The sequence below is a fragment of the Phoenix dactylifera genome, chromosome 5 (assembly GCF_009389715.1).
Source record: "Phoenix dactylifera cultivar Barhee BC4 chromosome 5, palm_55x_up_171113_PBpolish2nd_filt_p, whole genome shotgun sequence".
NCBI lineage: Eukaryota > Viridiplantae > Streptophyta > Magnoliopsida > Arecales > Arecaceae > Phoenix > Phoenix dactylifera.
The window spans coordinates 10,528,159-10,544,710 of NC_052396.1; the positions used below are offsets into that span (position 1 = coordinate 10,528,159).

The 16,552-nt window shown below is 38.8% G+C and overlaps 1 protein-coding gene across 1 annotated transcript in view; it reads left to right on the forward strand.

Moving 5' to 3' along the window:
- Positions 1–1,454: 1,454 nt before the first annotated feature.
- Positions 1,455–16,552, forward strand: part of LOC103710306 (BEACH domain-containing protein C2-like) — a 60,710-nt gene continuing 45,612 nt past the window's right edge. The window contains 7 exon segments of the mRNA XM_039126789.1: positions 1,455–1,544; positions 1,806–3,765; positions 6,813–7,594; positions 8,336–9,061; positions 10,756–10,890; positions 11,738–11,842; positions 15,605–15,718. Coding sequence (XP_038982717.1) covers positions 1,815–3,765; positions 6,813–7,594; positions 8,336–9,061; positions 10,756–10,890; positions 11,738–11,842; positions 15,605–15,718 — 3,813 coding nt within the window. The 5' untranslated portion in view covers positions 1,455–1,544; positions 1,806–1,814.

Sequence of the window (16,552 nt, forward strand, 5' to 3'; positions counted from 1 at the left end):
TCTAGTCTGACTATGACTGAGGCTTGGACACTAGGAGAGATTACTAGCAATCATGTTTTTTAGAAACTAGTTTCATTTAGACCTCCACACAAGATTAAATGTGATTTTGATCCTTGTCGCATGACTAATCATGGCAGTAGTCATAAGGAGTAGGAAAGGGTTGTATATGTAAATATTTCTTTGATAGTTTTATAAAGTTATTCTTTTCTCAATGGTTATATCAAACCAAGTTATTTTACTCTTACTTTGAAAGGTTAATTACTTCAATGTTTGAAATATTTATAAGCCAAGTATGAAATTCTTATCTTGGTTACAAATTATTTCCTTTATGAATCCATAGTGATATCTGCATATATCTAAGTAAAATTTTATTATATAATTGTTCCAATTAGTGGAGTTAGAGGTATCTTATTGCATTGTCATCCATTATTTATTTTACTTCATTTTCAGATCCTGAGTAGACTAGATTATAGGCTATGTTCTAGAGAGCTTAGGGTTCAGTTTTGGTTCCTTACTCGAACATATATATAAATTGGGAAAAAACCTATATATGATTAATTGGTGATCTAAAGACCATGTTTTTGGTTGATCTTAACTTGATATTTATGAATTATGAAACATTACTATTTAAATTCTTAAGTTTTTAGATGTTTCAATATTGTTTCCTGTTATAACTGTAATAACTCTTTTTGGAAGGTAGGCCTTGCAGGTCATGGGGCTAAGCCCCATGTAATGTGCAGCCTTTTGTCATAATACTTGGCTTACATCATTGTATTGCAGAGTGACAATAAATTTATCATGATGAGTTTATTTCTAAAGTGAATTTTTTCTACAATATCTATTATAAGTTTCTAATGGTATGCATAACATTTTGTTTATCCTTGCATAAAGAACTTTTAGATGAACGATTTTAAATTAATTGTCAAAAGAAATTTTCAGAAACGATGGATCTATTCCAAATTAACTACAGACTATTGCTTCTACCTATCTTACCAGAGCTTAGTCTACAAACATTTTAAAAGGATTACATTAGCTCTCAATTATATTATATTATATTTTATTATATTCTAATATGATAGTACTATATTATTATCATTATTATATCATAATAATTATATTTTAATAATATTATATTATTATATTTCTATAATGTTATAGTAATATGTTACTATGTTATACCATGTTAAAAAATTGACAATACTATGCCATGTATTTTATTGTCAGTTTTCGTACCAATTTTTTATTTTAATTTAGATATCAAATTGATGTTAAAATTTTATAATATTTTAAAAATATAATTACCAATCAGTAAATAGTTTTTTTTTTTGGTTAAAAATCTCTAGCAGCTCTATTGATAAAAGATTTATTATCTACGGCAACCGGGTAAATCAATTTAGCTGCGGAAGAGGTTGGAAGCAAACCAAATCAAGCCGGTTCATAGTCTATTCCCTCCCCATCCCAGTTTACCACCCTCCCCTTCCTCCTACCTTCTCTCCCCCTCCTCTCTCTGTTCCCGTCGCCATGCTTCTCCTCTTGTAATCCAGGTAAGATCTCAGTCTTTCTATTCCTTCTTCATCTCTCCCTCCGTTTTCCGCCCTCTCATTTCTTCCAATCCTTCTCAGATCTCATCCCGCACTCTCCTCTCCCTCTCCCTCCCCATTTCCCCTCTTTTTTCTCGGTCAGATCTATAAACGTTTAGTCCAACATCGGTTTCTTTTCTACCACTCGCTCTCGTCATCTTCTCTGACCCCATCGCCCTCTTTGTTTTATTTTATTTACATGTTCGGATGAACTCTTTGATCCAGAAAGAAACAATGGAAGAGGATCCGCAAGAACCCGCCGAAGCCTCCCCGGAAGCCTCCTCGTCGCAGACTCCGGCATCCAGCGGGCCCCATCCCCCGGCCGGCAGCTCCCCCGCGGGCCCCACTCCCGACGACGACCTCTTTGAGCCCGTCTCCCTGGGAGATCCCGACCGCCCCGCCCCCGATCCATCCGCCTCCGACCGTGCCCACGCCGTCGAGTCCGTCTGCTCCTCCACCTCCGACAACCTGAACCGATCCTCCGGCGCCGACGCCGTCTCCAATTCCTCCCCCGCTGCTGCGGCCGCGGCCGCCGCCGCCACGGCCGCGGAGCTCCACGACTCTCTCTCCGCCGACATGCAAAATTCTCCGCCCTACAGCCCCTCCGGCCCGGCGCTCAGGCCGTCGCCCTCCTCGGGCAGCTTTGACTCCTACACGTCCCCCGCTGGCTCGCCACAGAAGCCGAGTGCAAAGCCGGCCATGCCAAACATTCCCCTGGAGCTCGTGCATTTGGTTGACTCCGCCATAATGGGGAAGGCGGAGAGCATCGAGAAGCTCAAATCAATGGTGTCGGATGGCGGCGGCGGCGATATCGGGGACGTGTTGAAATCCGTGGTTGATGCGCTGCTTGTTACCATGGGAGGTGTGGAAGGGCTTGATGAGACTGAAGGCGGTGCGCCTGCAAATCCTCCGAGCGTGATGTCCAGTTCGAGAGCTGCGGTAGTTGCTGCTGAGCTCATCCCTTGGTTCCCCTGGGAAGGAGACTCGGAGACCCACATGTCTCCGAGAACAAGAATGGTTAAAGGTTTGCTTTTAATTTTGCAAGCTTGCACCAGAAATCGCGCGATGTGCTCAGCTGCGGGATTGCTTGGAGTCTTGCTGCAATCAGCAGAGCAAATATTTGTCGATTCCATTGATCGGGTATCCTGGGATGGGACACCATTGTGCCAAAGCATTCAGGTTTTAGCAGGGCATTCGTTGAGTGTGATCGATCTTCACCGCTGGCTTGGAGTGGTCAAGAAGGCATTCAGAACTGACTGGGCAGTGCCGCTGATGCTGGCACTGGAGAAGGCCATGCGGAGCAAGGAGGCGCGTGGCCCGGCCCACTCATTTGAATTTGATGGTGAGAGCTCTGGCTTGCTTGGTCCAGGGGAGAGCCGGTGGCCTTTCTCCAACGGATATGGATTTGCCACATGGATATACATTGAGTCGTTCGCTGATACTCTCAACACAGCGACTGCTGCTGCTGCCATTGCTGCTGCAGCAGCTGCATGGTCAGGGAAGACATCTGCTATGTCGGCAGCAGCTGCAGCAAGCGCGCTTGCAGGGGAGGGTACCACTCACATGCCGAGGCTTTTTAGCTTTCTGTCCTCCGATAACCATGGTTTGGAGGCCTACTTTCATGGCCAGTTCTTGGTAGTGGAGGTTAGTGGTGGGAAGGGTAAAAAGGCTTCTTTACATTTCACGTATGCATTCAAGCCGCAAACTTGGTATTTTGTTGGGTTAGAACATACTTGCAAGCAGGGTTTGCTTGGAAAGGTGGAGAGTGAATTGAGATTGTATGTAAATGGCAACTTGCATGAGAGCCGCACTTTTGAGTTCCCACGGATCTCGAAGCCATTGGCTTTTTGCTGCATAGGGACAAATCCACCACCCACGATTGCTGGTCTCCAGCGGCGTCGGAGGCAGTGCCCCCTGTTTGCAGAGATGGGGCCTGTTTATATCTTTAAGGAACCCATTGGGCCAGAGAGGATGGGTCGACTGGCTTCAAGGGGAGGAGATGCACTGCCTTGTTTTGGAAATGGTGCAGGTTTACCCTGGTTGGGAATGAATGAACATGTGAGGAGTCTGGCAGAAGAGAGCTCGAAGTTGGATGCTGAGATTGGAGGAAGCTTGCATCTTCTCTACCACCCCAGCTTGCTGAGTGGGCGTTTCTGTCCAGATGCATCTCCTTCTGGTGCAGCAGGTTGGTTAGTTTGTCATTTTTTTAATCTTATGCACTTTCTTGAACACTGAGGAACAATGAAATTTTGGTGGATTTGTTGACAGAAAGGCAATAATACAAGTTTAAATAAAAAAATCATGGCAAGATTTGTAGTGTTTATAAACATTTCCTAGATCATACTGTATGGAAACTCAACTTAAGGTAGTAATTTACCCCTGAAGCTAAATGGTCCACATTTACGTAGTAATTTACACAAAAAGATGCTTTATGATATTTCTTTGGGCACTGTTCCATTTCCATAATGCACAAATGGTTCAGTTGTTAAGTTGGGGCCAAAATGCTAACTTTGCCCTTGTGGTTCATAATAAAACGTGGGTTGAAGCCATTTTGGGGAGGTTTTGGGGGATAAAAGCATTTCCCATATTTCCTTCCCAATGAATAGAACTGTGGATCATTTTCCCTTTGATAACTGTTTTATGCTTTAAAACTTGAACACCATCTCAATGACCTGTTCATAGAATGTCTATTTTATCCTTGCATAGTGTACCTTTTTGCATTGACAAATCTGCTTAGTCAGGCTTAAGAAGGGCAGGAGAAAACATTGCTGAAAGTAAACATTACAGAATGAAGAAGACTGCCCCTAGGATAACCATTTGCATTTTGACCTAGTTTTAGAGCTCCATATATTAAGATTCCTGAACACCTCTGGGATACAATTGGGGTAACTTAACTTACAAATAACTAGTTTAGAAATTTCTAACACTAGCATTACTCAGAGAATGGGGTCGTGAAGATACTTGGACCTTCACTACTATTCATAAACCAAGTCCTTAGCCAACTGACGTTGAGCTCTTTGATGATTGTTCCTTACCAAACAAAATGTGACTTTTCACTGACCTTCCTCCTTTTCAACTTTTACCAATCATGAACATTTATAGTAATAAAGATAATTTAAAAAACTGCTTATTGAACTTATTATAGTTGACGAACACTCAACTTAAGTCTGTTGTGCTTCAACTTGCTATTATGTTTCACACAACTGACAATTTCTTATTTGTTATTGCATGTTAAATGAAAAATGCAATGTGATGTAGGACTTTATCTACAACAGAAGTTATGCACCCTAAAATCAAACGAATCTAAATCATTAAAATAGTGGTTGGTCTAGAATCTAGTTTTACTCCCTCTTATCTTTTTTGACAAGTATACGATCTCTCTACGCAACTGAATCTCAAATGTCTTCAAATCTGATTGCTGAACTGTTGTAGAGGGGATAATTTCAGCAGCTTCATTCCAGATTTAGCTTCAGATCTGTTAAAACAGCAATACCCTGCTTTGACATTGCAGAGTTTTGTCACAGCTGAGGGCAGAATTCATATATAAAGAGAAGAGAAGAGAAGAGAGAGAAAGAGAGGGATAATAAGAAACTTTGAGAAAGCTTGGAGAAGGGCAAGGGAATAAGAGAAATGGATGAAAATATAAGGGAAGGGGAGGCCTGCATCCCTTCAATTTTCATGTACTAATGTCTCATAAAAACCATGAAAAATAGCCAGCTCTACTCCCCCTTTCAAGAGCCTTGGTTGGATGTAGTTTCTGAACACTGTTTAAAGGAAAGTAATAAAATTGTAGGCTTGCCAACTATTGCTCTATGTCTGGTAATAGAACAGGGTGGCTTTGTTTGACCAACACTCCACTTTTTGATCTGCCCATGGAACGTACGAATTTCCTGGAGGGTGAGACAGAATGGGTGGGCATGAGCAGTCTGGTATCCGAGCCGGTTGGTTTGGTCAGACAATGACTATTGCATGTATTAGATTAATATTAGCCACCTATCCTGGAATAGACTGGGATGGAATAGAAAGAATGTGAAGCACAAAACTGCACAGCCACATAAGTTTTCTAATTGAGCCCTTTTTGGGACCTGTAATCGATTTGTAACTTTCTCACATTGGACACTTATGGCTTCCTTAAAAGTTTCCTCATTGTCAGATTTAATAGAAGTTCCAAATATTTATAAGAGGGCTTGCATCTCAAGCAAAGGGCAGGTCAAAACCATTTTTGACCACAGCGATCAGGGAACCAGCAACTACCTGATTGAACTGGTCCTTTGCACCAAGAATGACTAAATGGTCATCTTGAGGTCCAGAGGGTGGGGGGTTGGAGGAATCCTTGTTCTCCATTAAAAGAATCAGCGAAGAACTATTCAATTAGTCTGGAATTAGACGAGAGTTTAATGATTTATGCATGAAATAATCTTGAGTAATTCAAGAAGCCATAAGCCTTTACTCCATTACAAATAAGTGATGTGATATATTTTTATTAGTGGTGCTGCATTTGATATCACTTATGTTCTTGCATCTCTTATGCTTCTTTTTTATATGATAAATACATAAATATTTTGATAATTTTGTATGTTGTTTATTTTTTTCCTCAGGTTTAGTTTTCAAGTTTTTTTTCCAAACTTTCTTGTATTTTTCTTTTTTAAAATTTTCCAGATTCTGAATATTCATCACTATCCAAGTTGTTCCCGAATGCTGAACTTGTTACTATGATAATTGTTGCTCAAATGTGCAAAATATTTTTTTTCTTGTACCTCAAATGTGTTCATAATGATAGTAAATAGCATAGGAGATGCAAGAAAATTGTTGATTGTTTAATATTTGATATACCTCAAATTTCGAACAGGTCAGGCTTGTTCATGTTGGCCTATTGGCGAGAAGAATTTATGACTGTGTCTTGAGATTATAGTTATTGATGAGTTGCACTGTTCTTCTTTTTCCCACCATCTGAACCGTAAAATATCATCTGTGTGGAAATATAGGCGTTCTGAATCATACATACAATCCAACTTGATTTGATTGGTGCCTTCGTATTATAATGCATCATCTGGACTTCACCTTTTTAGCTTCAGGATGAAACATTCAGCTTCCCTGTCTTGGGTAATTAAATCAAATACATGTTGTTCTTAAATTGTTTCCATGATTCTTGAGGATTCCACATTATGGCTTACATGTTCTTAGGGTGCTTGCTGGTCAGATAATAGTTTATGCCTTTCTTGAACTTTTCAGGTATTCACCGGAGACCTGCTGAGGTCCTTGGGCAAGTTCATGTTGCTTCCCGAGTACGCCCAGCAGAATCTTTATGGGCCTTAGCATCTGGGGGACCATTGGCTTTACTTCCACTGACAGTCAGCAATGTGCAGATGGATAGCCTGGAACCTGTAATTGGTGATTTTCCGCTTGCAACAACTTCACTCTCCGCCCCTATTTTCAGAATTATCTCCATTGCAATTCAACATCCTGGAAATAATGAGGAGTTATGTCGAGCACGAGCACCTGAGCTTTTGTCAAGAATTTTACATTATCTTCTTCAAACTCTATCAGCACTGGAACTTGGAAAACAAAATGGATTGAGTGACGAGGAAATTGTTGCTGCAATTGTGTCCCTATGTCAATCTCAGAAAAATAATCATGAACTTAAAGTGCAGCTTTTTAGTACTTTGCTGTTAGATTTGAAGACGTGGAGTTTGTGCAATTATGGTTTACAGAAGAAGCTTCTGTCTTCACTTGCAGACATGGTGTTTACAGAATTATCGGCCATGCGGGATGCCAATGCCCTGCAAATGCTTCTTGATGGCTGCAGAAGGTGCTATTGGGTTATTCGTGAAAAAGATTCTGTTGATACTTTTTCACTTCATGGTGCCCCGAGACCTATGGGTGAAGTGAATGCCCTGGTTGATGAGCTCTTAGTGGTCATTGAGCTTTTAGTAGGAGCAGCATCATCTTCATTTGCCGCTGATGATGTCCGTTGCTTGATAGGTTTCATTCTTGACTGTCCACAACCTAACCAGGTAGATTCATAAATTGTCATCAAATCATTTATTATTCTAGTAAAATGTCATGATGCCTATGGCCTGGTCAATTCAAATAATTCTTCTCCTTGAAATTTTAGATTAGTTGTTATATCATTGCTTATATTGCTCTTTTATTTTTTTTAATAATTGTCTTAGTAGTTAATTGCATTTGTCTGCACTTTCTTTAAGCTTTTGTATCATTGATTGAGGAAGCTTATGTGCAGCTTTCTTGCATGGCTTCTTGAGATTGACTTTCCCAAAACACCTTGAGGCTTATGGTTGAGGCTTTACATGGTGAAATATATCATATAAATTAGCTTGCTTGAACCATATGTGTAGCATTATGAGTGCGCCTTAATTTTTTTCACCTAATATTCTTTGCATTACATTATATGTGGATTTAAGTTTTAAAACTAGGCCGAAACTTTTTATTTTATCAGTTCCAACCGAAACCTAACATCCTTTAACTTTCTTATATTCACACATTTTTCTTAAATTTTTGATTTTTTATTATTTTAAACTTTTTATTTTTTGATCATTGCATAATTCATACAATATAATTTGTAGACCTGATGTTTGAATTTCTTGTGATTGAGTCTACATGCTTAGTGAATATTAGTCAGTTTCACTCTAATCATTGTGCAGTTTTTAATTCTAATTTCTTTAGTAATATGCTTTGCACTAGAGTTCTACAAGTTATTTGGTTAAGAACGTTACTTAGTTATGTTTTTTTTTCAGGTTGCAAGAGTGTTACACCTAATCTATAGACTGGTTGTGCAGCCCAATACGTCTAGGGCTCACACATTTGCACAGTCATTTATATCTTGTGGTGGGATAGAAGCACTTCTTGTTCTTTTGCAGCGAGAAGCCAGAGCTGGTAATCATAATATTTTGGATAATTCTAGTGTATCTCACGCTGACAATGCATCCTGGGCATCTGGGAATGTGTCTAGGTTGGAAACTACTGGTGATGAACCAAAAAGCCAGGAGGATGAACTAGAATCTCCTGACCAGAAGGAATCTTGTTCCCATGAAGAGGGCACAAAATCTGGGTCATCAAGTACTCATAATGGTTTTTTTAAGGTTTCCTTGGGCATGAATATTGAAAGAATGGAATCTGCTTCTGATAACCAACTTTTAAAGAATTTGGGTGGCATTAGTTTCTCAATAAGTGCTGACAGTGCTAGGAACAATGTGTATAATATTGACAATGGTGATGGAATTATAGTGGGGATAATCACCCTATTGGGTGCTCTTGTCGCATCAGGTCATCTCAAGTTTAACTCAAATGCTGCTTCTTCAAGTTTGCCTAGTAACATTCTGAGTATTGCGGGCCCTGAAGAAGGGAGTACCATGTTTGAAGACAAAGTTGCTTTGTTACTTTTTGCATTACAAAAAGCACTGCAAGCAGCTCCACAAAGGCTTATGACTACCAACATGTATATGGCTTTATTGGCAGCAACAGTATGTACAGTTTGCACTAATTTGTCAATATCTTCTATTATGATTCCTTCCAGTATAGATTTAAATAGCTAAGCTATTTTGAAATGTCAATCATACACTACTTTATTGAGGATTTGGCATGAATAGTCTCACCTATGTGTATCATTTCTCAAAATGTTGAGACTCATACATGAGTGAAGTTAGCTGTTTTAAGTTAGCTGTTTTCATAGATTTTTTTCCTGCCACACTTTTCCACCTTATCAGGCTTTTCTTTTTTATTCATGACAATGAACTATTCGCTACTTGCTGGAAATGTTAAATTCTGAAATTTTTATGTATTCATTTCCTTGCTATTACTTTGTATTCAGATAATTAAAGTCCATCAGGTCATCTTGCATGATTTTCTAGTACTTTTCTATTTGGTTGTCCGACACCATTTGGTGCTTTTTCATCATGTTACTGTTATTACTCATAAAAACTCTTACATGGAGTTCAAGAAGCAATTTTTTTTTTGAGAAAAATGTTTGTCCACAGAAAAATATGTCCTGTACATGAAAATGTTGTTTAATACAAAGACGATATACTTGTCCAGTTGTCCCAGTACAGGTAAAAGATACTTCGGTAATATAGACATGAACAATCATGTCAGAGTTGTTGATAGACTTAGTCATGACTGCTATTGCAGAGCAGGTAAGTTGACCCATCTACACCTAAACATTTTAGTACAAATATAAGTATGTTAACTAGATTCTGAAAAGTGGCCCTCCATGGTTTTCTCACATGGTCTAGTTCTGAAATATGGACTAATTGAATCTGGAACCATTGTGCAGGCAGATATTTCAAAATTTTCTTAATGTTGCTAAAGCTGACTTATATTGCTGTCTTATAGTAAAGAGGTAAACCGTATAAAATAAAAATCTCTATAAAAGGTACTGCAGGAAGGATTTTGAAACTAGAAATTGATTTTAAAACACTTCATTGGTAAGACTATCTCTGTAATTAAAAATATACTGAAAGACGGTCTGGCTAAGCATAGGTTCTGTTAGATGGCTGAAGCTGGTTTGGCACTGCATAAGTTGCAAATATGAAAAGGAGAGAGTTTTAGGGCTATGCTGTTTTGCCCCTTTTTATTTTTTCACTAGAAATGCCTATACAGTGTGGCTGCAGCAATTCTCAGTTTGTTGGAGCAACTGATTTCTCAATACTATTAAAGGATGATAAGTGCACCTGATTTTCTATTTTGATTTGAGTTAAATCTCATTGGCCAGATATTTGGAAGTTAGAACATGTTATCTCTCACAGGAGAAGGAAAAATCTCCACAAATTTCATTAAATGTGGACTTCCATCCACTATGCATGGTTCCCTTGCTCTTTCTAGTATCACTTTTATGTGGTAATGATTTGGAAATTGCAGAGAATGTGGTGGTTATGGTGTTGTATTTTTATTTTTTATTTTTATGAAACCAGCAGCATTTAAGTGAACCCGAGCTAGTCCTACATCAGTTAACTATAAAAAGGCATTTACTTTTTTCAAAAAAATGCAGTTGGGTATTTTAAATTGATTTGCACAAAAAATACCTAGATAATATTTTGAATTCATATCTTAGTTTGGTTATGTTGATCCTAAACCTTAACATGTTCTTGCAGCATTCATACCCTTACTGAATCATTGGCGTGTGTAAATGCTAAACCACATTGTCTATCTTTTGATTCAGACAAATGTTTTGTCAACTGATGATGGCCTGAACCTGTATGATTCTGGTCACTGCTTTGAGCATCTCCAACTTTTGTTGGTCCTTCTCTGTTCGCTTCCCTATGCATCCAGGGCATTCCAGGTTCGAGCTATACAGGTAATATGCTAGGACCTCTTTTTGTAACTTCTGTATGGTTATTTCTTACAAGTACTTTATTTTGACCTCATGCCTATGTCGTGCATATCACACAACTGTATGTTTCTTTTTTCTAGTAATAGTTCTTTTATGAATGTCTTGTGGTACTATAGAAGCCATCCACTATGAGATTATCAATGTCGAGTCTTTGCTGATATCACTAGCCAGGCTTTTAGATTATTGATCTCGTTCATTCTGTGAAGCTTTTGTCTAATTTTGTTCTTGTTGACATGATAGTTCTATCATTGCATAAGGCTTTCTAATGATGTCATTGTTTATATATGATCATCATTTCTGTAAAAAAAAAAGGGAAATACAAAGGGGAGTAAATTTTTCTATAGACCCCTAATCATCTATTAGGATTGCATTCTCACTGAATCATCAAACTTCTACACGAGTATGCGGTAGCCTAGTCTGGTCTATTTTCTGTACATATAATGCAAAAAGTAAATATTCAAGTTGAATTGCTTATCATTTTTGTAATCCTGGTAGCATACTGAGGCAATAGCTGTTGCCATGTATAAACATGCATTAGTTGTCGACTTATGCTGCCATCTCTGCTCGTGCTTTATCCCTTCAAAAGCGCCATGACAAAATTAAATAAGATAATAGCCATGTTGTAATAATTATTAGACCTGTTGCCAATAATTTTATTGCACTTTTATATACATATGCTGCATTACTTTTCTTAAGATGCCCATAAATGTTTGGCTCATCAAGACAGTGCATAGGTGGTTTCACTTTTTAACAACTCTATTAACTTGCTGATATGTTGTTTAATAAGAAATTTTCCTTTATATGATTTCAGGATCTTCTGTTTTTGGCTTGCAGTCATCCAGAAAATAGAAGTAGTCTTACTTGCATGGCAGAATGGCCCGAGTGGATATTGGAGGTTCTAATATCTAATTATGAGGTAAAATGTTCTGTTATGGCATTGCATTCTGTATAATTACACACAAATGTTTTCATATATGTATTTTTGTTAAGAAAAGTGGCAACTCTATGCATGCTAGTATGCATTACCTTTTTGGTATGGTTGTATGCAAAGTTTTAAAAATTGGTACCGAGCTTGGTACTGGTTTTTGGTTGGACTAGTATGATACTGGGCCGTCCCATACAGACATGGTACAAGGCTTCGTACTAGTAGCATACCTGGATGGCCAGAAATCAATTTTCTATTTTTCTTTGCATCATTTTTTTGTTCTATGCATAGTTATATTTAACTAGACATTGTTTTCTATTTTTTTTACAAAAAAGACTCAATTATCAATCAGTTAACAATATTTATGAGTGATGAATAGCAAATATAATACAGTATTGAAGAATTATATTAACTCACTTTAATAGTCTAATGCCATGTAGAATGTTGATTCCTTTCATATATATCTGGGTCTTGCGATTAGTTCGGACCTGGAATGTTTACCTATTTGGATATTGTCCCCTCCCATGGGGTCATAAGATGTTGGCTAATCACCTGGCTATGACTCCTGATGTTGCAGGTGTGTGTATATCTGATACTACTTGATCTGAGATACTGCGGCCCGACATCCTCAATCACCTTCTTCATCAAACCCAAGATGTAGTTAGAATCATGAATCCAATTAGATGCAACAATCGAGGTGTGAGAGAAAGTTAGCTTGTCACAGTATGTTAGGAAGTTGGTGATGCTTCTCATAGTTGGCTCGGACCTTCCATCACATCAGTGTCATGCCCTATAACAAATACTGCTACTTATATTTTTTCTAACCCTTTACCTCTGCCTTCAATTATGGTCCATGTATCTCATATGAAATGGGAGACTCAGTACTTAGACCCTACTCCTACACTTCGGTGATCATGTTTCAGATGAAATTGTTTGCTGCAGCCATGCTAGTATTTGACTATAATGGAACCACTAGGCTATGGTGGCCCCTACTATATGCTTCTTGTTCTTCTTGATGTAGCTGGGCTGCTTAGCTATTTGGATTGGTAGGCTATCGGATGGATGCCATAATTTGTGGGACCTTACTTGGTATTCTTTGCTTTCCCTTTTTGAAACATTCCGAATGGGGATTTGACCCCCTTGCCACCTCCTTTATGCACCGGGTCCTATGTAGCTCAAGGCTGTCCCTGGCTGTGTGCCCTCCCTTGGATGCACCAGAACCACCATCCCTCTCATAATGCAAATACCAAAACTATCCATGATGCCTTCTGGCCTCCTCATACTCCCACTGTTTAGAGGCCCGGACGACCTGTATCTCAACTACCTCCATATTGCCTGGATCAGATTGCTTAGTCCCATTGGCTTCATCATCCCTGCCATGGTGATCAACAACCTCCATGGCCTGTGGTCGTGTTGAACCAACTCATATTTGCCCACCTATTTTGCTTTCTTTAAACTTTGAAGATGGTCCCTCATTGCCCAATTCACCTGCCTAGACACTTTGGTACACTTCTGCACATCACTATAGCCATTCACCGGGTGCTGCTTCAACCTTTTATTGTCCATTATCACAATAATTGCGTACCTAGTGATGTCTTTTTGTGTCCATCCTTCCATGGTGTCACCCAAGATTTATCGAACCGGTACTGGAGGGCGTTCCGGCTGGTGATTGGTTCGGCATGATATGGGTCCATATGGTGCCGTTTTGGGATGTACCGAAATAGGGCGAGCTGGAGATAGAAGGGAAGAGGGAGAGGGAGAATAGGAGAGAAGAAGAGAGAGAGGGAGAGGTAGGGAGGAAAGGAGGGAGGAAGGGGAGGGCCGAGGGAAACCCTAATCCTAACGTGAGTGAGTGAGAGAGAGGGGGAGGGAGGAAGGGGAGGGCTGAGGGAAACCTAACTCTAACCTGAGAGAGAGGGAGGGAGGGAGGGAGGGAGGAGGGTGCCTACTAGTGGTGCCAAGGGGAGGGCGAGCAGCGTCTCGAGTGCTCTGAGCGGTCGCAAGCCTCGAAGGAGAGTGCTACAATCATGAGTGGCAGGGGAGGGGGGATTCTCTTGAAATTGCAAGCTGAGGGGGGACTGAGCTGGGAGGGGGGCCTTAATTGAGTTGGGTGAGGGGATTGAGCCAGGAGAGGAATTTTTTATTGAGCTAGGGTTTTTTTTTAATTGAACTCGGGGGTTGGTGGAGGGTTTGGATTCCGTTCTGAATCGGCAGAGGAACCATCCTCGTTTTCCATCGGTTTAGCTAGGTAAGTCCCGAACTAAGCAGTTCGAGACGTTACGGCCAACCATAGTGCCACCTAATATCGAGTTCTTTCTAGCCCTTCTTACTAGAAGCCATCTGCCAACTCCCTACACATCATCCACTTAAATCAATAATCAGACTTTTTTGATGCATATTTAGATTGCTAGAATTTTATCCTATTATTTATTGATAATCAATATCTTTTTTATTTAAAAAGTAATTTGAAGATTATGATATTTTTATCAATGAACAAAATGTAATTATTATTTTAGAATTGTTCTTAGTAATTATCAAATGCATGTTCTTCATTTTTAACAATTAAATAATTTTTATAACTATTTAGTAATTTTCCGTAAAAATTTTGTTGAAAATTATAAAATTATATGTTAATCAACAAAATACAAGATGACAATTTTAGAACTCATCTTTTTAATTATGAATGCATATTCCATAATTGTTACATTTAGCTAACATTTTTTAATTATTTATTTATTTTTCATTAAAAATAGTCCAAAAATCAGGAAAAATCCATTGCTATCGACATGCATGAAATTAAAATTTTAAGATTACATTTATACTTTAGGGCATCTTCTATTACATTTTAGATTTTAAGGAACTTGGTCATTTTAAATTATTTTCTTGATTTAGAAATTAGTTAAATGATTAAAACATATTTTCAAGAAGATATTCCAGCCATAAATATTTCAGCATGTGCATGCTATGAATGCAAGAATGTTACAGTTTTTGGACTAAATTGCAATATATTTCATTTTTATTAATATTTTAATGTGGGAATACATATTTTCTAATAATAACATATTGTTTGGAAAATTAAAAATACCATGTTGTTGGCTGCTGCCCAACCAGCAACATATCCAAAATTCAAATTGAAAAAAAATTGACATGGGTTTTTCTTTCTTTCAATTTTTGCCAACTTTGGGCCAAAAAAGGGGAGTTTGGAGGGCCTCACAAGAATGGAATGCCCTCCCCTGTTGCGGCGCTGGCAACCCCTCAGTAAGAGGAAAAACGCTCTCCTTCTCTCTTTCTTTCTCTCCTCTTCCTCTATCTTGTTTTCTCTCTCTCTCTCTACCCTCCTCTCTCTCACTCTTTCTCAAACATGATGAGGTTAGAAGGGCCTTACGAGGTGCCTAAAGGCATCTCTAAACCCAGCTGGCCTCCCCTTTTCCTTTAAAAAAGGATTCACGAGGTGTCCCGGTCAGGATAGCCTTTTACCAATAATATTGATTTTGGTAAAATCGATGCCAAACTGGTTTGGAAGGTATGACTGAACCGGATGGTTTGGAAGCCAGTACCAACCCGTTCCAGCGGCCCACCTGGGTTGGTTTTCAGCGACCTAGCCCTGGCCTGGTGCCTGAATTCTAGTGGAATGGTATGGTAATGCTGTACCATCCTGTTCCATTGATTTTTAGGACCATGGTTTTCTGTCTGATGTGGTTGAGGTTGCCTTTTGTTTTATTGGTTGTTTTAATATATCTCTTTCTTTTACAGGTGGGTTCAAGCAAAGATTCAACTTGTGTAAGCATTACTGAGATAGAGGACCTCATACACAACTTTCTCGTAATCATATTAGAGCATTCAATGCGGCAAAAAGATGGATGGAAGGTAAGCTTCTTTTATCTGTTGTTGCTAATTAGTTTCATTGCTCATTTCCCTATACTATCCCTAATTTTGTTGATGAATATTCCTTACTTTAGTGTTATGGTACTTACAGAGTAAGATCTGAAGGGTTAAGGTTGCAAGAACAATTCCACAAGGTTTATGACGTATTATGGAATGTAGTCAAAGTGATGACTTGGGCATACATTTTAGTGGCTATGTTTGTTCTTTTGAATTTGTTTTATAACCTAATGGAGGGGCTGATTAAGGAAAGCCTATAGAATTATAGCATTTCGATGAAGTAGAGTCCATCCTATTAAAAATAAGGAACAGAAGAAGTATAATTGTCAGAAAACAAATTAAAGCAAATTCGCCTTGCATTGTATTACTTGGGTTTTCTCATGGATTGAAATAGAAAACAAGCTTATGATTTTGTTACAACTTAGAAACTCACAATTGATGCAATTTGTATATTTGTCTGGACAGTAACTACAAGCAAATTTGAATTATTCTCACTAGCACCATGTACATGGGAAAGGTACGGACTGCTGTGATTACTCTAGGAGGCTGCATGAATATGGACCCAGGGTGGGGATTCTTTTGGGATATGCATGATCTTACTTTCTTGCTATTGTTAAAATGGTGCGTGTCTTGCAAGGAATAATATTATTAAAACAAGGCCTGATGTAAAGGCCTTAGAGGATGGATACACATGGCGGACTCCGGTTATAATATAGAATATGAATTCTTCTCTAACCATTTGAAGCTGCTCAAAAAGGGGTGGGTTTCATTTTCATTTAGCCGTTGTTATAAGTAAGGTAAGTTTTTCTAAAAGGTGGG